We start from the raw sequence: 23,599 nt of genomic DNA on the forward strand, positions 1-23,599 counted from the left end.
CTGTGTCAAGTTTTGGATGTACAATGAGAAAAAAAGAGCCATGGTTCCTGCCTTCTTCCACCTTAAAGATTAGTCAAGAAAGATTAAAAAAAATAAACAAGAAACAGAAACATAAAGTCATTCCTTGCAAAGCATCTCCCTGATTAATGTCTTCCCAGTAGAACATCTGGGTTTTAATACCAAACTTCAGAGAAAATACTTTTCTCTTGATATGGCTGTTTTTGACTAATATTTGTACAGAAAATGTTTATATTAAAAAAAAACACCAAAACCTCAAGATGAAAATTTTAAGCCAAATGAGACATTTGAAAAGTCTTGAATTGCATTCAAATATAATTGGTAGAATACATAATCACATGTAGGTATTTGTTATGGTTTGGATATTAAATATCTCCCAAATATTTGAGAGTTTGAGTTGGTTCCCATCAGGAAGCTATTGGGAGGTTGCAGATTTTTAGGAGGCGGGACCTAGTTGAAGGAAGTTAGGTTGCTGGGGTGGGCATATCCTAGAAGGGTATATTGAGATGTTACCCTTCCTCTCTTTTTGCTTCCTGACTACCATGAGGTAAGCAGGTAATGCCTCATGTTCCCTGTACTGATGTTTTGCCTTGCCATAGGTCCAAAGCATTAGGCCATGCAAAAATGGATGGAAACTTACAAAAATATGAGCCAAAATAAATCTTCCCTCCTTATGATTTGATTTTCTTGCGTATTTTGTCACAACAATGGAAATCTAACATAACATTTTTCCAACTTTTTAAAAAAACATTTAAAAACTGAAAAAGCAGAAATGTTTAAAGAATATATACTCTTGACCTAGAGACAATGATAGTTTTATTCAAATGATCTCTTCCCAATTTTACAATCATGCTTTTGCTTAAGCAGTTTTTAGACCTCTCTCCAATCTTCCTCCCCCAATGACTCCCGCTTAAGCAGAATAAGTTCATTCTTATCTTGAACTTATAAATAGCCTTTTATTATAGACTATACTGTAGTTGTTCTCGCTGCAAAATTCAATGTTATGTATTAGTAATAATCAAAGGCAATATTTTCCAATTTATTTTGTATCATTTAAATGAATCCTCCCAATAATTCAACTCTATACAAATTAAACCATTTTTATTTTTGAATTGTTTTGCATAAAACCCTTCTAAAATGCATTGAATATTTTTTTCTCTTGAAACAGTATGCACAGAATATCCTTTGCCTTTGCCTGACTCACGGTCAGCTTGAAAACATCTGTTATTACACTGGTTCATGGCACAGCGATGCCTAGATAATCGATGACTCCAGATGCCTTTTTGATCATTTTCTTCATATATACTTTTTCGTCTTTCATGACCAGCTGCTACTCTTGCTTCTGATCCAGATTTTTTTTTTTTAATTCTCAGCTCCTAATAACCCAGGAAACTAGCCAAGGAACTTGCTATCATTTGCAATAAAAATAACTAGATCTCAAGGATCTTATAAATCAACTGAATTAATTTGGTGGTACCTATTTTGTATATTTAAATGCCTATTTTTTTCTTTCTAGTTCTTGGCCAATTTAAGGGCTAAAAATTATTTCTTGATAAACAAGGTATTACCTCATATATACTTCATATCAACATTTTGTGTATGAGTACATGTAAATGCATGCATAACACATTATTCAATGGGGGGGTTATCCATAATCAAAACTTTATTGAAAAACACTAAAATAGGAGATCATTGTTGTATACCTTACAAAATCAAATATAATTACATTATTTTGGTAGAGTAACTAGAATTACTGAACTCATAAGGCTTCTGTGAGAAAACACAAATTCTGGAAGTTGCACAGATTATTAGTGTTGCTTTCTTCTAAATTAACAACCTTCTGTGAGTCTGGCTTTCCTTCTGTAGGCTGGCCCAACACTGTTGAACAACTTACACAAAGAACCACTGTCTCAGTATGGCTGAAAACCCTGGTAATCTTGTAGCAACCTGGACATTTCACATCCATAAAATAAGAATTTGGACTTTGAACTAGCTGTTTCTTTTTGTGTTTTTTTCTTTTCCTCTTCTAAGGAAGGGATGTAGCAAATCTCTAGCCGAAGGCATAGTGATCCTTTCCCAAGTACAGTCCGTCCAGATCACTCAGGTGACAGATTCTTCTTTCAAAATTTTACATCTGCACATCCTCCTTGGGAATACTTTGAGGATAGGACTCTATTTCTTTATATAGTACCTGGGACATAGTGAGAGCTCAAAAATATTTGTTTGGTAAACAAATGAATTAATGTATGTTATAGTATAGACTCCTGATACAACCAGATTTTTTTTTTTTTTTTTTAGGTCTAGATGGACACAACACAATGCCTTTATTTTTATGTGGTGCTGAGGATCGAACCCAGGTCCTGCCTGTGCTAGGGGAGCGCTCTACCACTGAGCCACAATCCCAGCCCCATGACCAGATTTTTTTTTAATATAAATTTTGTTTTATTTTTTATTTTTATTTATTTATTTATTTATTTATTTATTTAAAAGAGAGAGTGAGAGAGGGGAAAGAGAGAGAGAATTTTTAATATTTATTTTTTAGTTCTCGGCGGATACAACATCTTTGTTGGTATGTGGTGCTACTGCTTGAGCCACATCCCCAGCCCCCATGACCAGATTTTTAAAAAAGTTTATTTGGTCCTTTGCATTTAACCATGGAGCCAGGGAGTATTTGAGAAGAGGCAGAGTAGGGGTTGGTGGTACAACTTCTATGCTCTAAGTGTAGGACCTTTTTCTTTTCCTCTTATATTCCCAGGCTAGATCAATGCCAGGTAAAAAAAATCAATTTATTTATTTAGCACCTACCATATGCCAGACATATTCTAAAGAGTAATGTGTATAGTAATTCTGAGTTTAGAACTATTATATTATTACCTTTATACTGATGGGAGAACTAAGGAATCTTGGTGTTCCCCAGTTCCAAATCCCAACAGCAATCCATACTGCAGGTATGCATATCCCTAAACCCAAGGGATGGCCCTTTCTAGAGCAATGTGATGGAGAGTAGACTTGTAGGCTAGAGTACACAGACATTGTACAAGGACTTCTGGAGACAGGGATGGGAATGACACAGGGGGAAGGAAGTTAAAAGTCTGGTCCTCCTAGTCTGTCAAATAGGAAGGTGGTGTGGGCTCCCAATGTGGACCAAAAAAAAAAAAAAAAAAAAAACCAAGCCGGGCACAGAAGGATGAGGCAGGAGGATCATAAGTTCAAAGCCAGCCTAAGCAACTTAATGAGACCCTGTCCCAAAAGTCTGGGGATGTTGCTCAGTGGTTAAGTACTCCTAGGTTCAATACTTGGTTTTAAAAAAAAAAAAAGCTCTCAGGCAAAGACTGTGTGAGCTAGGTTGTAAGTCACAGTGGCATGCTATAAAGTGGTAGGAACCAGGCGATTAAGGACTTTCATTAGGACAGGTGGGTTGGAGATGGTGATGAAGATGCAGAGCCTGGACTTCTAGAATAGTGATTTTCAAATTAAGGACAGATGCCGATCTGTAAGAAATTTTTCCTTAGTATATGAAAAAAAAAAAAGAAACATGTACAATGTAGTGAATCTTATATAAAACTCCAAGTATTCAATTTAAAGGAGTATTCAATATTTGGTTACTGTTATTTATATTTTTGTTTTACCCTTTCATGAAATTAAAGAGATAGTAGATAATAAATCTTTATTTTGGAGTAGATATATTTCTTTTAAAAATCCTTATTTTGCCCAAACAAAGCTTGGTATCATAAGATCTGGTTCCAATTACTATTCCATACAATCCACAGTCTAGAAACACCTGCTTTAGGATATAGAGGAATTCAGGCTGGATATTGGTTGGCCTGATTATCCAAATGTAGCCAGTGCCTAGTGTCACTATGTGAAGTGGAGGTAGCAAGTGTCTTTTCTCAGCATGGCCACCTCTTTGGTTAATAACACACAACACTCTTCTCCTAGAGCATGGTCTCTGGATTGAGACTCCCTTGTTTTGAATCACATCTCTGCCTGTTATTGTATGTATGCCTTTAAACTCTGGTTACCTAATTATTGAGCCTCTCAGAACCTCAGTTTTCACCTTAGCAAAATGAGAATAATGATCCAGGCAATGGGTGGAGTATAAAGCACATATTAATATGCCTAAGATATAATAATAGCTACCATTTACTGCATGTCTACATTCAAACATAGCTTCCCCAGCAAAAGCAGCACTGTAGGCCCCAGGAGGGGATGTGTGCATGAGAGATTGTCCCATGGAGCCTGTGTCCTGAGCCATGGGGAAATAGTTCTATATTTAACTCTGGTGTTAAGCACTGAAGAGGTATCTATTCTTTTGTATATTCCTTTGTGTTTAGCTTCTTTCATTTATCACAATATTTTCTTCCCAAACATTTTATGATAAAAGAGTTCAAAAATAAAAGAAGGAAAACCAGAGTGCCTGCACATTGACTTGATGTTGAGAACAGGCTCCCCTGCTATGGAAGAGCAGAATGGAAATAGGTCATCACAGAGCAGCAGTATGACACAGAGAGGCCACATCTGCACCTAAGCTTCCCCTCCATCTGTGTCAGCATCTCCCTCCAAGTCTGTAACTCTGCTGACCCAGCTGGTGGCCGTCAGGTGCTGATGATTTTTCTCTCTTCTGACCTTGACTACCTTTCTCTGTTTGACCCTGTAATCAACATATTCCTTTAGTACTTCAAAAATGACAACAAGAGACAGAACTCTAACAGCACGTGGCAGAGATTGGATGGATGCAAAAACTACAGAAATACTACCAAGGGATGTATGAGCACTGAAACAAAAGGTAACTAAATTAGGGTTATTAAAAAGAGGAGAGTCAAAGGCAAATCAATACTTAAAAGGCAAAGGAATTTATGAAAAAAGACAAAGGAATTGAAGTCTACAAAGAGACAGAGAATTAATGATCAGAGAGGTAGGAGGTAAATCTGGAGTGAATGGAGTTGTAGAAGCAAAGCAAGAAAGGGTTTTTTTTTTTTTTTTTAAGAGGAACAAAGAGTAGGATCAAGATAAATGATACCTTCCGGACTAGAAAACCTCATCCATCTTCCCCACTCCCCATCAGGAGCTCTGGCAGCCAGGCCTTTCCTATGCAAACAGGAGATGGGAAGAATCCAGTCTGTTAATCTGAACAACTCAAAAGGAAAAACAAAAACACTGATATTGAGCACAGCTTAGTTGGATCATCCACTTCGATATTCAGAATTGATTAGATACACTTAGGATCTCAGGGCTTCCTGAGAAGAAGAGCTTCCTGCTTTTGTTTGCCCATTTTTTTTCTTCAAATCATTCCAAAATCGACTTAATCAATGTATAATTTACATAAACAAATACACTCACTTTAAGTACACAATTTGGTGGCTTTTGACAAATGTATATTTCCATCATACAAAGTACAGAATAGTTCTATTATTCCCAAAAGTTTCCTCATGCCCTTAGGCAATCAACACTTCTTGCCCACAAGTAAACACTGAAGATCTTTCTGTCACTATAGATTTGTTTTGTTTACTCTAGAATTTTGTATAAATAAACCATATGGTAAAATGTTTTTGTATCTGGATTCTTTGACTCAGCACATTGTTTTCTTCTCTAACATTTTAGTATAAATACATTCAATCGTAAAGCAAAGGAGACAGAATTTTATAATGTGCACCCATATACTCACCACTAGACTCTAGCAGTAAATTTTATTACACTTGCTTTAACACATCCATTCACACATCTTCTAGTTTATGCATTTTGTTTTTCCATGTTTTGCAGAGCCAGGGATCAAACTCAGGGCCTCACACATGCTAGGCGAGGACACTACCACCGAGCTGCACCCCAGCCCCACTTTGATGCATTTTAGTTTATTCTAAATGCTTCATCATGCATGTAAGACACAATTATCCTTGTTGTTGCATGAATCAGTTATTTGTTCCCATTTACTGTATTCTATTGTGTGGCTAAAGCACACATGGCTTATCGGTTTATCTACTGATGGATAATTAAATTACTCCCAGATTTTTGTTATCACTAGAAAAACCGTCATGAACATTTGTGTTCAACTCTTTGCATGGATATACACTTAAAAAAAATCTTGAATAAGTACTTTGGAGTGCTTTTGAGGGGTCATATGGAAAGCACAATTTATAAACAGCCAAACTGTTTTCCAAGTTGTATCAGTTGACTTTGCTACCAGCTGTGTGTTGGAGTTGCAACTGTTTCACATTCTCACCGATACTTTGTATTGTCAGAACTTTTGATTTTAGTCATTCTGGTAATCTTTTAATTTACATTTCCTTGATAATGAATGCTATTGAGCACATTTTCACGTTCTTATTGGCTATTTGTGCATCCTTTTTTGTGAAATGTCTGTTCAAATATTTAGCCCATTTGAAAAAAATGTGCTTTTTTTAAAACAAGTGATCTTTTCTAGAGGAGGTTTAGAAGTTTTAATGAAGAACAATTTTTAAATGTTTTTTTTTTTTATGGTTAATGCTTTGTGTGTGTATGTTCTAAGAAATCTTTGCCTAAGCTTGCAAAGAACTTCTTCTATGCATTCAGGAGCCCTTTAAGATGTTTCTATTTTGCATCTTGGGTGATGGTTACCTGCATATTTGACTTGTGGCTCTTCATTAAAGTGAATGTTCACATTTCATGCACCTTTCTGAATCTTTTTTACATTTCACAGTTTTAGAAAAGATTCAACTTTTTTCTAATGTAGCTATCTATAATTCTTAACTCTGAGATTGGGGAAAAAATAGAAGAGTTGGGAGATAGAGGAAGAAGAATTGGGAAATAGAGGAAGTATCACAGAAAGTAGAGTAAAAAGTCAAAGCAGGGCTGGCTCAGCAGTAGAGCGTTCACCTAGCATGTGCGAGGCGCTGGGTTCAAGCCTCAGCACCACATAAAATAATAATAATAAATACAGTAAAGTTTAAAAAAAAAGTCAAAGCAATGAAAAATAGGAGAAAAATATACAGAGCAGGTTCAGAAAGCACAATACCCAAAGAACAGAGAAAGAAGAAAAAATGAAAATGAAACCAACTAAACAAATATTTCCTAAACACTTAAGAGGATGTGAGTTTCCAGATGAGTGCCCAGCCAGTGAATTGAGTTATGGATTCAAGGAACATATTATAAACTTTCAGAATGCATGACCAATGACTCAGGAAGTGACTTCTCCAGGAACTTGAAATTAATAATATACTTATATGTCAATAGATTAAGACAAGATTTGAATAAATGATGAAGAGTTTAAGGGTGAATTACATAGAAAACTACCAAACAAGAGTGTTTTGTTGTTGCTGCTGTTTCTTTTTTGGTACTGGAGATTGAACCCAGGGGCACTTAACCACTGAACCACATCCCCATCCCCGCCCCCCCCCTTTTTTTGTATTTTATTTAGAGATAGAGTCTCAATGAGTTGCTTAGTTGCTTAGACTAAGCAAGTTGATGGTGCTGGCTTTGAACTTGCGATTCTCCTACCTCAGCCTCCTGGGCCACCGGGATTACAGGCATGTACCACCATGCCCAGCCAAGACAATTATTAACTCTAGGGAAAATGAGAAGTTGTGCAGGAAAGTAATCATAGTTTGGAAGGCTGTGACTGGGTTGTGACTCTTATCTGCATGACTGCAGTAAGGTTGAGCATCCTAATCCAAAAATCTGAGATCTAAAATGCCTCAAGATTCAAAACTTTTTGAGAACCAACCTGATGGTCACAAGTGGAAAATTTCACACCTGACCTCTGGTGATGGGTTGTAGTCAAAACAAAGGTACCATAAAATGTGTGTAAAATTATCTTCAAGTTATGCATATGAGATATATATGAAACAAATGAATTTTATGTTTAAAATTAAGTCTTATCCCCAAGATATTTCATTATGAATGTGTAAAAGTTCTAAAGTAGTTTTAAGATATGGTATCAAAAGCAGTTTTAGCCCTAAACATTTTGTGTTTTTTTTTAATTGTTTTTTAAAGAGAGAGAGAGAGAGAAGGAGAGAGAATTTTAATATTTATTTTTTTTTTAGTTTTCGGCGGTCACAACATCTTTGTATGTGGTGCTGAGGATCCAACCTGGGCCGCATGCACGCCAGGCCAGCGTACTACCGCTTGAGCCACATCCCCAGCCCAAGCCCTAAACATTTTGGATAAGAGATACTCAAGCTGTAGCATAATTGCTGAAGATTAATCTAATCAAAAATCAGAATGTAACTATTTTGAGAAGATGGAGAAATAAAAAGTTAATGATTGTTATGATTTAGATTTAGAAAGTCCCCCAAAGTTTCATGTGTTGAAGGTTTGTTTCCCAATGCAGCAGTGTTCAGAGGTGGGGATTTTCGGAAGTGATTATACCTTTGAGGGCTCTGACATCAATGGATTAATACAATGAGGGATTCTTAGCTGCATGGATTATTGGGAGGTGGTAGAAATCATAAGTGGTGGGGCTTACTTAGAGAAAGTAGGTCACTGGGGATGTGCCTTGGAACGGGCATATCTTGTCCCCACCCCTTTCCTTGTGATCACTCTCCCTCTGTTTCCCAGTCACCATGAAGTGAGCGCCTCTGCTCCACCAGGCACTCTCCACCATGATGCTCTGCCTCGCTATAGGCCCCTAGCAAAGAAGCCAACTCAACAGAAACTGAAACTTCAGAAACAAGGACACAATATAAATCTTTCTTCCTCTAAGTTGTTTTTTTTTTTTCAGGTATTTTGTCACAAAGCTGACTAACACAGGGGCAAACAGAGTGGGAACAATGAGAAAGAACTACAGTCTCCTCTTGTATACTATGAAGTAAATAGGAAATGTCTTAATCTTTTGCTTCCAAAAAATCAAGATGTAGCAATATAAGCACATTAATATGATTCTGATTATGATGTGAGACAGGGTTTCACTATGTTGCCCAGGGTGCTCACAAACTCCTAGGCTCAAATTACATTCCCACCTCAGCTTCCCAATTAGTGCAATTTCAGACCCACATCACCACACCCAGCTATAAACATATTATTTGGAAACACAAAATAATTACTTAAAAGAATGAAAAGATTGCCTCTGGGGAGATGAAGAAAAGCACTTGATTAAATTCAACACTAATTCATGATTTTTGAAAATCATTTTAAAATCAATACATAGTGATAGTACATATTTATGGAATATATGTATACAATATGTAATGACCAAATTATGGCAATTATCATGTTGATAGCCTCAAATATTTACATTTTCTTTGTGTTGGGAACATTGAAAATCATTTCTTCTGGCCAGGTGAAATGGTGCGTGCCTGTAATTCCAGCAACTTGGGATGCCAAGGCAGAAGGTCACAAGTTCAAGATCAGGCTTGACAACTTAGAGAGGCTCTCAGCAACTTAACAAGACCTCGTCTCAAATTAAAAATAAAAAGGACTGAGGATGTATTCAATGGTAAAGAGACCCTGAGTTCCATACCAGTATAAAAATGCAACAACAAAAAACAACAAACAAGCAAACAAAAACCTTTTCTTCTAGTTATTTTGATATATACAATAGTGCTGGTAGAGTGTTCATCTAGCCTGTATGAATTCCTAAATTCATTCACCACACTGCAAAGAAAAAAAAATACACACACACACACACACACACACACACACACACACACACATATATACACACACAGATGTATATAAACAAAAAAATATTAACTATAGTTTCCCTACTGTGCTGTAGAACACCAAAACTTATTCCTCTTATCTGTGTTGGTTTTTTGTATCCAAAAAGTGACCTCTATCTCCCCTTCCCATTTATAACTTTTAAAAACTTTCCCCTTCTGTTGAGGGCCACAGCCAAGTCGGGATGACACATGGCATTTTTGCCAGAAGTAGTGGTTGAGAGGTAACGTCAGCACCATTAAGATAATGACTTTTAAGTTCTCCAAGAGTTCCCTTTGAGTTCCGGTTGAGCTCTTGAGGGGATTCCTGAAGAGTTCCCATTGGTTGGGGAAGTGCCAGAGGAGGAGGGAATTTCCTGTTGGTGGTTCCTGGAGGAGCCGCGTGGCATTCGGGAGAGTTCCTGGGAGTGTGTGTGGAGTGTGCTGGTGGAGTTCAGAAATAAAGTTTGTTCCTGCTTCAGTGGCTCTTGATTTGTGCCCAGCCAGACTGCAGCATCCCTCCTTCTTCCTTTCACCCTTTCCTTCCTAAATAATCCAACTCTAAAGTCATTATGAGGGGCAGGGCAATATAAGCATTTAAGAGGAGAGACTGTCTGGTGTGGGATGTTATCAGAGCCTGAGTAGGTTGGGGGGGGGGTCTATGCAGGAGAGGGGGCAAAGGTGACATTGAGAGATTGGTTAGATATGAGAGAGTTACACAAATAAGTAAATATCTCATTGTTGGAGAAAGGAGTTATAAAAATAAAATCTAATAAACTCTGCCATTTTGAAAATGAATGGAAATAGTTTGTGGGGGCCCATGAATTTCAAGAAATATAGACATGAATAGAAATAAATATAGATGTAAATATATGCATGTGGATATAATATATATAATATATATATATAATATACTTATAATATATATATTATATATATATATATATATAAAACTGATTCCAGCACTGAGGCAGGGAAAGGGCAAGTTGTACGTGGAACATTTGAGTGTGCCAGAAAACAAGGAAGTACTCAAAGAATAAGAAATGTATATATATATATATATAGTTCTGTCCATTGAGAAGATTTTGGATCGTTACCTGCCAATAACAATTAAAAAACAGAATATGCGGGGGGGGGGGCAGTGTGTGTTGTGGCTCAGTGGTAGAGCACTTGCCTAGTATGTGTGAGGCACTGGGTTCAATCCTCAGTACCACATAAAAATAAATAAATAAAGTTAAAAAAGAAAAGAAAAGAAAAGAAAACATACAGATCTTGGCTTCTAAATAATAAAGACTTCACTTAAAGGAATCAAGACTTCTTGAAGAAATGACTGATTCCAACACTGAGGCAGGGAAAGGACAAGTTGCACAGGGAACATTTGAGTGTGCCAGAAAACAAGGAAGTATGCAAAGAACAAGAAATGCATGTCAAAAGGACACAGAAGCCAACTTGAAGGGACTCTCTTGGCCAAATCTGGAATGAGCTGAGCATCAAAATAAATATTGATTTAAACAGAGTTTCTCCCAGTGATTAAAGTAGGGAGTCACAAGTCCATTGTAAGCTAGATAGAAATAGAAAGATAGAAAGATAGAAAGATAGAAAGAAAGAAAGAAAGAAAGAAAGAAAGAAAGAAAGAAAGAAAGAAAGAAAGAAAGAAAGAAAGAAATAGATAGATAGATGCAGGTACATGCCAACATGCCAACTGTGCATGTGCAAGAACCTGCCCATTTAGTCTCTTTATTGCTCTCCAGACACTGAAAACCTGGAGAAAACAGAGTATGAAGGATTCATTCTGGTTCAGGGAACAAACTTCCACTTTAGAATATTATTGCAGAAGATCTGTAACTGAAGAATATGAGATCATTACATAGTTGGTGGCAGAGAACAATGCTTAATGGACACCATCAGTTGGTGTAACAGAGAACACTTTCTTGATCTAATGAACTTTATGATGAAGTTGAAGATAGTTTTGGAAGTTACTTGAAAGAATAGATAAGAGCTCTATGCATTACCTCCCCCACCCCCACCCCCGCACTTGCCTTATTAAAGAGATAGGAACTCTCAGTTGGAAAACTTGTATAGGTAGCATAGAGTTAAAAGCCAAAAATGCCTCAGTAGAGAGCATCTAATCACTCTTAAGTTGAAAGCCAAGTACCCTGAAGAATCGCCAGATTGATTTGTGGATTTTCCTGTTCCATTTTCTGTTTCCTGGACACCACAGAGCTCCTTAATAAGCATTCATAGTCAGTTTTGGCAGCATTAAAATCACTGAAGGCATTTGGGGATGTTATGGATGAAATCAATGAGACCTGGGTACTTGAGCCAAACAAACAAACAAACAAACAAACAAAAACCCTACATAGAGTGCAACAGTATGCAGAATGCATTAGGGAATGATGCTTCCATAAATATAGAGGTAGAATCTATCATTTTACTATGCTTCCTAAGTGCTGATTTCTTCGAGCAGACCATATAGTATAACCCCAGGGAATTAAAATGAGCAGGAACATATAACTCATGGGATCCAGAAAAGAGCCTGTTAAAAAATTTGAAAGATGTTTTGGAAATTGAATTTCCAGCTTGTGCTATCTTAGAAAAAAATTTTGATATTACTATGGACTGTAGAATTTATTATTTTAAGCCTCTCAACTTGATTAACTTAGTGACATCATTACTAATCAAATGTGTGATAATTTCCAGTACAGACAACCTTTCTATCAAATATGTTTTTATGAGTGATTAAGAGTATTGCTCACTATTGAGCAGAGTTTTAACATCATATATAGTGAATATACATATTATAATAAGCCAATTACCTTGAATATATCTCGCAGAAAACCCTGAAATAACAATGTAACATTTTTATCCCAGGCACAGTGGTGCACACCTGTAATCCCAGCAACTAAGGAGGCTGAGGAAGGAGGATTACAAGTTTGAGGCCAGGCAGTGACTTAGCTAGCAAGACCCTGCCAAATAAAAAAAAAAGAAAAGAAAAGGGACTAGACTGGTGATGTATGGTAAAGCACCACTGGGTTCAATTCTTGATACCCCCCCCAAAAAAAACCAAAAAAACCCCGCAAAAAACAATGTAATACTTTCTGATGAGATGGAAACTTTTAAAAATTATCAAAATAATTTTTTTAAAGAGAGAGAGAGAATTTTTAATATTTATTTTTTTTTTAGTTCTTGGCGGACACAACATCTTTGTTTGTATGTGGTGCTGAGGATCGAACCCCAGGCCGCACGCATGCCAGGCGAGTGCGTTACCGCTTGAGCCACATCCCTAGCCCCAAATAATTTTTATATATTAGAGAGAATACAAGGCAGGACATACTAACATCAAAAAGAAAATAATAATGAAGTCACAATAATATACATCTGTGTTGTGTTCTTCCTGACTAAAACACTCAGGGTCACTCCAGGTGAACTGGGCTGCACAAAATAATCACACAAGAGACAGCAATATCTTTTTCTGTGCTGGCTCCTCTGACCTTAAGGGTGAGAAGAGTGGGGAGGGGAGGGAGCACCTGCTGACCCTTTTATTGAGCAGAAGCCATTCAAATGAGGCAAGGGGTCAGGTTTCAGGGGGTTGAGTCTAGCTTCTTGATGTCTGCTGTCAGCAGGTTGAGTGACATCTAGGAAGGCCACACCCAAAGGCAGAGCAAGAGAAGGGGACACACAAAGGGAATTCCCATGGAACATTCTATCCCAAAGAGGGCAAAGGGATAGTATTACAAAGGAATAGGTGAGTGTAGCTCAACTCCATGGGTGACGCGCCCACATCTGAAGACACGCCCTCAACTTTCTGAACTAGGACATCACCCAAGTCACTAGTAGTGATCAGTCAGAGCCTCTTGCTTCAGAATGGAAGGCGCAGGTCATTCAGAGTGACTTCCCATACATCTGTCTTTATCTGTTACTAAAAGTCAATGGGGAAATTGGCTAAAGTCTTGAAAGACTTTCCAAGTCTATTGCTGTGCCTAAAGGTGTCCCTCATTTCTCTGAGACTTTCTTCATCACCCCCGCCCACCACCAGCAGAGATTGAACCCAGGGGCACTTAACCATTAAGCCACATCCCCAGTATCTGCCTTTTTGTTTTTCATTTTGAGACAAAGTCTCTCTAACTTGCTTAGATCCTTGCTAAATTGCCAAGACTGGCTTCAAATTTATGATCCTCCTGCCTCAACCTCCCAAATCGCTGGGATTATATTATGATTTCCTTCATTTTTCTTTGTTCTTTTTCTCTATTCTTTGGCTTGTATAATCTTAATAGATCTGTCTATAAATTAGCTTATTATTCTGCTAGTTCAAATCTGCTAGTGAGCCCCTAACGAAGTTATTTCAGTTATTGCAATTTTTGGTATTTTCATAATTTCCAGAATTATATTTTCTAGAATTTCTACTTGGTTAATTTTAAAATAATCTTTATCTCTTTACTGAGTCTCTATTTGTTGTGACAGCAAATAAATGTCACCCTTACCTTTTACTTTTTTTTAATACCTTTATTTATTTTTATGTGGTGCTGAGGATTGAACCCAGAGCCTCACATGTACTAGGCAAGTACTCTACCACTGAGCTACAACCCCACCCTACCTTTTACTTCTTTAATCATATTTTCTTTAGTTCATTGAACATGTTTATAATAGCTATTTGAATTCCTTTTTTTGTGACAAATCCAACATCTGGTCATTCTCATAAGCTTTTTGTTTTGTTTTCAATGTATGAGTCATAGTTTCCCGTTTCCTTGCCTGCCTGATAATTTCTTTGTTGGAAAAAGGATATTTCAGAGGGGCTGGGGCTGGGGCTCAGCGGTAGTGCACTTGCCTGGCATGTGTGAGGCACTGGAGATTCGATTCTCAGCACCACATAAAAATAAAAAAATAAATGTCTATCAACAACTAAAAAAAATTAAAGGAAAAAAAGGATATTTAAGATAATATATGTGACAACTCTCAGTACTGATCTCTCCTCCATGTCCCTGGGACTTGTCAGTATGACAAATAATCCCAGATTTACTATGTTCCTCTTTATGATGGCGTGGAAGTCATACATATTCAGTAAAAATCTTACTTGAAGTTTTGAATTTGGACTTTTTCCTGGGCTAGCCATAATACTATAATACTCATTTGTGATGCTGGGCAATGACAGAAAGCTGCAGCTCTCAGAAGTCACACAATCAAGAGATCAAACAACTGATACTCTATGATGAACTGTGTTACTAAACTATGATATTCAATAAATTAGGTGTATTATATACATTTTCAACTTATGTTTTCGGTGGGTGTTATGGTTTGGATATGAAATGTCCACCAAAAACTCACATGTGAGACAATGCAAGAAGGTTTGAAGAAATGATTGGGTCATAGCCTTAACCTAATCAGTTAATCAATCCTGGTGAGATTAACTGAATGGTGACTGGAGACTGATGGAATGTTGCTGAAGGAAATGTTTCACTGGGGGCGTGGCCATGGGGTATATATTTTGTATCTGGAGAGTGGAGTCTCTCTGTCTGCTTCTTGATCACCATGTGAGCTGCTTACCTCTACCACACTCTTCCACCATGATGTTCTGCCTCACCTCAAGTCCTGAGGAATGAAGCCAGCTGTCTATGGATTGAGACCTCTGAAACTGTGAGCCTCCAAATAAACTTCTTCTCTGTAATTGTTCTGCCTGGGTCTTTTAGTCACAGTGGTGAAAAAGCTGACTAAAATAGTGGGTTTATCAAAACATAACCCATCTTAAATTAAGGCGCATCTGTATTTGTTCAGTGATTGGCTGGATTCGATGAAATTCATCTCACCACTCACATCTAGATGTTAAACATCATTAATTTCCAGCTGATTGTTTTATTATTTCCAAAGGTACTCAAAATAAATTGCTCCATAGACAAATCCAATTGAAATTTAACCCCTTTGAAGGAATAGTTTACAAGGTCATTGTGTAATATTTGTTCTTACTCTAGGAGAGCTCTTCTCAGCTATCTTAATTTGTTCTTTCCTGAAAGCTAGCTGGCCTACAAGTTTTCTCTACATCCATTGGTTTCAGAACCCCCTGCATGTATCAAAATCCTTGGATGCTCAAATTCCTACTATGAGATGGTTAGTATTTGCATATAAACTACACACATCTTTTGGTATATTTAAAATAATCTCTGGATTACCTATAATACCTAATATAATGTAAATGCTACATAAATGACTGTTATACTGTATTTTTAGGGAATTATGATAAGGGCAGGGAGCCTGAACATGTTCAGTAAAAACACAATTTCTTTTTCATTTTGGTATGAGGTTGGTTGAATCCATGGACACTTAACTAGTGAATAGAGAGCCTACTATATCTTGAATCTCTTCCCAATTATCTATTATCATAATCTCTGCTAGATCACTTTTTGGCTTGAACTTTTCCATGTTCTGATGCAAATGAAGTCATTCTTTAGGGAAGAGATAAAGGGCTGTTTTATGGATTGCTTAACCCCCAAGCACAATCTTTGAATCAAGTCCCTGGATCTGGGGTTAGAAAATAGCAAGCTTCTCTTAGAGTCATGTTTGTGGTCCAAGAGCTTAGGTGGACAAAGGGAAGCAGGCTGAAGTCCTCCCAGCTTCTCTCTTCATGTGAGTACCATTTGAGGAGCTGGGTTAAAGGTAATCAGAATTCCAATATCTTAGCACTCCAGCCCAAGGTGGAGCATCTGTTCCATGAATTGCAGCTGGATGGAAGGGAATCCCTTATCTCTAATCCACACTTAGTCTAACCCATGATTTAGCCTCAGCATCATGTGCCTAGGAAAAGAAAAGGAATAAGAATGCTGACATCCTGTTCCTCTGATGAGTGTTACTGGGAAGCTTTGTGGTTTGGGTTGCAGCAGTCTCGAATCTGTCTTGCAAAATGAGAGGGGGAAGGACAGTATTGATTCATGCAGACAGACTTGGTACCACAGTCCAGTACTTTTTCATGGAAAAATTTTCATATAATTTTTTTAGATTGATGTTTATTTGCTATTTGCCTTTAGGGCCATAATTTTCAATAGTTTCACTTAGGGTGGGTCAGCTCTTTATGCTGTCATATCAGTATTAATCTCTTGGTATTATTCTTGTAATTTTCCTGTCAAAAAATAAAAAAAGTTGTGTTAGGAATCAAATCCAGGGCCTTGCACGTGCTAATTAGATATTGTGCCATGGAGCTACAACTCCAGCCAAAAATTAAGAAAACTTTAAGGATTGGACATATAATCCAGTGGTAGATAACTTGTCCTAATGTCACAGGAGGTCCTATAGAGGGGTACTCTACTCAGGACACGCGGAAAGTAGAGTTCTTGGCATATGAAACGGACAAGAATTTTGGCACATACCAGAGACATAGATTTATATGGGAAAGTAGACGTATATAAGAGACAATGTCAGAGAGAGAGAGAGAGAGAGAGAGAGAGAGAGAGAGAGAGAGAGAGAGAACTTTTGGGGTAAAGTAATAAATACACATTTGAGGTAGTAAACTGGCCATTACTAGAGATATAGCAACATCTTGATATGGGGTATTAATATTTATAGAGGGCCGGCAAAGTGGAGCACTCCTGTAATCCCAGCTGAAGCAGGAGGTTCACAAGTTCAAAAACAGCCTCAGCAATTTAGCGAGGCTTTTAACAAAATAAAAAGGAGGGCTAGGGATGTGGCTCAGTGGTAAAGTGCCCCTGAGTTGAATATATATATTTAAATATATATATATATATATACATATATATATGTATATATATATATATTTTCATGCAGACAGACAGTAGTTAGGGGCTGGCCTACAGGTGGAGCCAGGGTGGAGTGATTCGATTTCCTGCCAGCTTTTCTAGCGCTTGCACATTTCCCTCGTGTTATTTTGTGCAGGCAAGAGCAGGGTTTAAGGGTTAAGCCCCTTAGGTAGAGGACTAAGGACCTGGGCGGGGCTGGTGGGAAAGGCTTGTTTTACATTTCAAAGGTTTATGGGCTTTTCCTGCTTTCCATCAGTTTCTAGGCACTTCTGAGACTGTGTATCTTTCTTTTTCCATATTCCCAAGTTCCTATCTCACTAGCATTGGAAATTCCCTGAGCTTGATCCCCCAGCAAATACCCACACGCACTTAAAAAATCCCCCCACCCACCCTTAAAAACAAAACAAAGCAATGACAGGGAGTGGGGGGAATAGTTAAAATATCTCGGGGAAGTAGTTATTAGGAATAGATTAAACCATAAAGCATGTTCACTTTTGCCACTTACTATTCCCACACACTAGCGGAGACCATAAAACAAAACTTCGAACATCCAATACGGTTTCACAGAGCACTCAGCTGTTGTAGAACAGGAAAGCATTAACAGGAAGCAGCGGTTGACGGTCTCGCCGGTTTTTCAACTCAAAGGGGACTCCTAGGGGTCTCGTGCGTGGGGTCTCTGGACCGCTCAGGGAAACTGTAAGTTGAGACACGTCCAGGGCAAGCCCAGGCTACCGCAGTGGGAGGGAAGGGAAGCGCTACGCCCTATAATCGCCGGCTCCACGTCAGTTTCTAGGCCTCCACGCCGACAGTGCCTTCCGGTGTCTGGGGGAGTGAAGGCCCAGGGGTCGGAGCGGAGGAGAGCCCGGGCGGGAGCAGGACGGTACGTACCGGTGCTCTCCAGCTGCTCCTGCGCAGGGCCGCAGGCAAGTAGCGCGAGACCCGCGGCTCTCGGGGTCGGAGCACACCGGGTTTGCGCGTCAGTGCGCAGCGCGCCAGGGGGCTGCTGGCGGACTGCAGCTCCTAACACTCGCCCCTGTAGGGGGCTCAGCAGAAGCCAGGAGCGGGGTGGGCCTTATGCAGGTGATTTAATTCTGTGGACTCTTTCCGGTTTGCCCCTTGGCACTGGCTGGGCGGAGCGCCCCCGCCTCCTCGGCCCCACTCCCTCTACCCTGCGCTGAAGGTCGCCTCAGGCTGCCGGGGTCCCTGTTGAGGTCCGGTTTGCTCCGACCGCCTGGACCCACTAAAGAGTGGGACTGCTGGGCCGTCGCAGACCACCCCACATCAGCCTCCAGAGGTGCAAACTGGTCTCAAGCTTTGGTGGCCAGTCCCCAGCGGCTGTAAACTTTGGTTAAAATGATCTGGAGAGTTGCTTCTGAGGCGAACTGTTGAAAACATGCTCAGTTTTCCTTTCGAAACTTTGACAAAGGGGACTTTTTCTTTACTCAACCGGAAAGTCTGGCCCAGCGGGAAGTTTTAGTCTTTTTTGCAATAGCGAAGTAAAATAGGTCAGGGTTGTTTTCCAAAGCGGTTTAATGTATGTTTTGGCAACTTACAAGCTTGCCTTGGGAAAGTTGGGAGTGCTAGACTGATAAGAATTTAAATCACCCCCCTCCCAAAAAGAAGTTGTTTCTACCGCTTACTTCCAGACACCTTCAAAACGATAGAGACATGTAACATCATTTCTAAAAGTTTTCATTTGACTGTGTGGAGATTTGGACGGAGGGCATATTCTTTTAATATTAACAACCCAAACTGGTAAAACAAAGGCCATTGAAAAAGAGTAAATGATTCTAGGGAGCAGGAAGTGAATTCAAAGAGCTGACGCCCTCTAGAAGATTAGTTGACTTTTGAAATTTGTTATTTCACAACAGAAGGTGGAACCAATAGGGGGTAACATACGTAAAGCACTTAGGACGTTGATAAACCGGAATAATCTAAAACTAAGAACAGGATCTGGCGGGATTGACCTGCTTTATGTAAGAGATTTCAGATAAAGAGGGACTGAAGTTTTGTCCCCCCCCCCCGTGTTTCAACTTTAGAATATAATTTTTTCAAGACTGTTGTTTGGAAGATAACTTTGAATGTATTTGTCATACAGGAATCCATATTTTCTCTCACTTTCTCTCTCCCTCTCTCAACACTTGTTTTTCTGGTACCTTTTGGGTCGAATGTCCTGGTGAAATTGTTGTACATTCCGTCTCTAACTGGCCTTTACATTTTAACACCATTACTTGCTAACTTACACCCTTTTCCAAGGTGAATCCAGTTGCTGGTCTGCAGGGACACCTGGTGTCCCCCCTCCCTGGGAGTGTTGCGCAACAGGCATAGGAAGGTCGTGGGCAGTTTTTTTTTGAGCCTTGGCCGGGCGCCCTCAAGGAAGCTGAAACGGAAGTAGGTTTGATCCCCAAGCTGTCCCTGGTTCCACCGCCGTTACCAGTTGGGTGACAGGGCGCCCCAGCAGCTCCCCTTCAGTCTTGGTGTCCTTCGGGCATCAGGCAACTTCCCGGAGCTGGAGCTCGGTTTTCGCCCTTTGACCATACTCGGGGAATTTTACAATCTGGGGAGACGTGGGGAATTCCGCAGCCTACATTGGGCGGCGCCTCACATGGCAGGCAGCGTGGAGGAAACGCGCCTCACATGGCAGGCAGCGTGGAGGAAACGCTCTGGGGCTCTGCGGGCAGTTCCCAAGAAGGCGGCCACCTCTTGATGCATGCAATGCTAGCGTGCAATTTCTCGTCTGATCGCGAGCATTTCTTAATTTGGTTTTCCCGAGAGTGTCCGAAGAGAGGCCACTGTATAGTGGGAAGAGCCGGTGGGTGCCCGGCGTGAGTAAACCAAGAACCTTACCACCCCCTACCGACCCTTTCCCTAGGCTGGAGGCGCTGTGGTCTACGGGGAAGTCAGGGCTCTGTCCCTGGACCCAGCAGAAAAGAATTGAGTCTCCCGCTTTCTACCCTTGATCCCTCTCTTGAGACTTCTTGGGGACTTACAGCACTGACTGGTGTAGCCCTTTTAAATCCCAGGAGTGGACTCTGAGAATGGGGGCTTGTACAGCCTCAAGAGCTAATTAAACTCGTGTTTATGGATGCGACTGCCTCTTTGCCTTTGATTCAGTATCATTCTACCAACGTGTATGGAGCTCCTCTAGACCAGGCAGAATTCTAGATATCTAAATTTGTTTCTTGTCTCCATAACCTCACTAGGTGTTGGAGAGACCAAGTAAAGTTACCTACGTAGACAATCTGGACAAGACCTACTACCATACAACAAAGGAGGAAACTTGTGGGTAGGTGATCAGACACTGAAGGCAATTGTGCTCAGGTGCATTCTTGTTTTACTTAGTATAAACCTGTGAGGCAAGAGGCACTGTTATTGTAATATCCTCTTTCTCCTTTGCATTTCACTCATGTCTTGTTTGGAAATCTTCATACCCTACCTTCCTGAATGTCCTATGTTCTCCTTTCACAAGCTTGGTGGCTACCTTTGCACTTAACACAGCACTGCATTTAACACTTTGCATTGTAATACTTTAAAAACTTTTCAGTCAAATTGTAGTAGAATTACCTTGGTTAAATACCTGTAAAGTAACTAGACTAAGCCCCCCAGGAGTCCATTCCTACAGATAAGTAGAAGTTGTACTTGAGTGTCTTTTTCAGAAACTTATACACTCAAATACAGTCTTTGAAGTGCTTAATGTGTGTGTGTGTGAATATATATATATATATATTCAAATATACATATATGGTACTTATATATTTATACAGTACTTATGTATATTCAGTATTTATTTATATGTTATGTATATAAATAAATGTACATGTATATTATATAAAATATAATAATTATATATGTATAAGTACTTATAGATTTAAATATGCATTATATATATATATATATAAATAATTTTTTAAAATCCCTTATTTTGTATGGTGCTGCTTCTCCAAACTGAATTTCCAAACTGGTGCCTGTTCTACTAATATTTCTGCTTTTTCCACATGTAAATTTCCTCCTTCTGTCATCAATGAAAGATTTCTTTTTCTAATTACTACTTTTCTTGGTTTTAAGAATGTGTGTATCTGCAATTCATGTTTGAATTAATTTGCCTGTTTAAATGCCCTGAATCATGGTTTTACTCCCTCTTCAATTCTTGGCTTAGGGGTATAGTTTCTTCTCTGACCATGCACATTTGAAAGAAAAATGACTTTATGCATGTATATACACATTACATGTATGTGTATAAATATGTATATGTGTTCTCAAATCTTCACAGATCAAATTGCTTCCTTTTCTACCCATTATACCTTGTCCTGTATTTATGTTCCTTCAATATCTCCATTTCTACCCACTTTGTCTTTATTTAGTCATTAAAGTTTTGACTAAAATAAACAGCTTCTTTATTCTTTTCTTTTTTTTTTAAAGAGAGAGTGAGAGAGGAGAGAGAATTTTTAATATTTATTATTTCTCGGCGGACACAACATCTTTGTTGGTATGTGGTGCTGAGGATCGAACCCCGGGCCGCACGCATACCAGGCGAGCGCGCTACCACTTGAGCCACATCCCCAGCCCCATTATTTTCTTATTATTATTGATATTGGATTGTCATCTTTGGTAATTCAGTACTTATTACAAGAGACCTAATTCCTACCAATTTATTACCATATTCATCTGAATATTCAAAATTGTGTCTTCTACAGTGAACTCTTCAATTGAATAAAGCAATTCATCATCATTTTTAAATTTTTCAATGTAATTGAAAACTGCTGTTGTACTTACTTGCTCCATGCTGTTTTCCAGGGTAATGATTTATTTTGATCATTTTACTTTACAAATGGGAACCATAGTTTCCTTATCTACTATTTGTGAAATTTTTGAGGTTTTGTTTTTATTTTGTTTTTCTTAAAATGTCCTTTAGCTCTTTTTTGGGCTTATATATCCATTTGTTTCTTTTTAAATTGAAGATTTCAAAGGTAACTTTTAAAGACAGACCTTTGTTTTAAAGAGCAGGCACTTGACAGATCTCTTGCTTGAATACCATCTGGTGAGTAGACCAGATTCCTTGCAACAATGACCAAAACTTGACTTGAAGTTGAATTTAAAAAAAAAAAAATCAATCTGTTCAGCAGTTACTGAGTATTTGCTAGTACTAGGGAATGGAAATACATAAATCTCCCTCTGTTGATTGCAACTCTTTTTCTAGTTGGCAAAGACAAGATGCATCAGCAAAAGTTATGCTGAAAACCATGGCTGTGGAACAGCATTGAAGCTGAGTTTGACTTTACAGTTGACTTGAGTTCTACTCTAATCCATGACTGTGTTATTTTAATTTGGCAGAAAAGTCTGTGTTCTAAGTGCCCTGGTGGACCTATTAGTGAAATGTGGTAGCACAGGGCAGTTATATATAGCACAAAGCTATACCTCCTGAGAATCAGAATTGAAGCCAGTTGCTATCTGCCTAGGCTTTCTGTAAACAAGTTGGCTATCATTCAGCCAACTTGTAGAATGAATCTGTTCCTTTAACCTATGTAATCACCAGAAATGTCAAAGAACTTAGAAGAAAAGATCAACTAAGGGATCAGAACCTAGGAAACAGGTTGTGTACCAGGGATGTACCAGGGATGATGGGATGATGAGACTGAAGCAACTGGAGAATTTTTCTTTTCTACTTGTCTCCATTTTTTTGAGCCACTTTTTATTCCTCAATACCTCAAGGAGGTATACATGGTTGCCTGTAATCCCAGTGACTAGGAAGGATGAGTCAGAAGGATCACAAATTCAAGGTCAGCCTGGGCAATTTAGCAAGATTGTATCAAAATAAAAAGTAAAAAGGACTGAGGATGGAGCTCAGTGGTAGAGTCCCCCTGTTGCAATCTTCAGTACTGGAAAAAAAAAATCACCTAACAAAAAAACCTTGAGAAAGAACATGGTTTCTGAGTGTGATCTCATGAGGATATGTATCTAGTTCCTCTAAAGGTGACATCAGATGGTGTGGATACCTAAAAAGTGAAGCTTAGCCACAACCCTCCTTTGTACTACTTAGAACTCAGATCTGGTCTCTGACCCAGGCTTTACCAAAGCATTACAATTTGAAATCTTGAATAAACTCGGCCATCTTGGTCTATTGCTATTTTTTTTTTCTGCCAAGGAAAAGGAAAACTGGTAACAAATGGATAAATGTAGCAAATCACACATTGTCCTGTTTTTTTTTTCCCCTCAATAAAGTGAGTGAATAGAACA

General features: G+C 38.8%; 1 protein-coding gene and 2 pseudogenes across 25 annotated transcripts in view; 2 read left to right on the forward strand and 1 right to left on the reverse strand.

The window, feature by feature from the left end:
* Positions 1 to 871: 871 nt before the first annotated feature.
* LOC120893088 (small ribosomal subunit protein eS27-like pseudogene) lies at positions 872 to 18,009 on the reverse strand (annotated as a pseudogene). Its single transcript, XR_005738063.2, has 3 exons — positions 17,871 to 18,009; positions 5,039 to 5,106; positions 872 to 4,669 (listed from the first exon to the last, which is right to left on the reverse strand). The product of XR_005738063.2 is annotated as a small ribosomal subunit protein eS27-like pseudogene (transcript).
* LOC101966192 (E3 ubiquitin-protein ligase FANCL pseudogene) lies at positions 10,953 to 12,558 on the forward strand (annotated as a pseudogene).
* Positions 17,928 to 23,599, forward strand: part of Cflar (CASP8 and FADD like apoptosis regulator) — a 57,027-nt gene continuing 51,355 nt past the window's right edge. For 11 of the 24 annotated variants that reach the window (XR_013424234.1, XR_013424237.1, XR_013424238.1 and 8 more), the window contains exons 1-2: positions 19,776 to 20,190; positions 20,569 to 20,651. Coding sequence is in view for 1 of the 24 variants with exons in the window: in XM_040294690.2 (XP_040150624.2) it covers positions 18,440 to 18,445; positions 20,569 to 20,651 (89 nt within the window). In the remaining 23 variants the exon portion in view is untranslated. The other 13 variants (XM_005338900.5, XM_040294692.2, XM_013364597.4 and 10 more) reach the window with 12 other exon arrangements.

Source organism: Ictidomys tridecemlineatus, chromosome 7 (assembly GCF_052094955.1).
Source record: "Ictidomys tridecemlineatus isolate mIctTri1 chromosome 7, mIctTri1.hap1, whole genome shotgun sequence".
Classification (NCBI taxonomy): Eukaryota; Metazoa; Chordata; class Mammalia; order Rodentia; family Sciuridae; genus Ictidomys; species Ictidomys tridecemlineatus.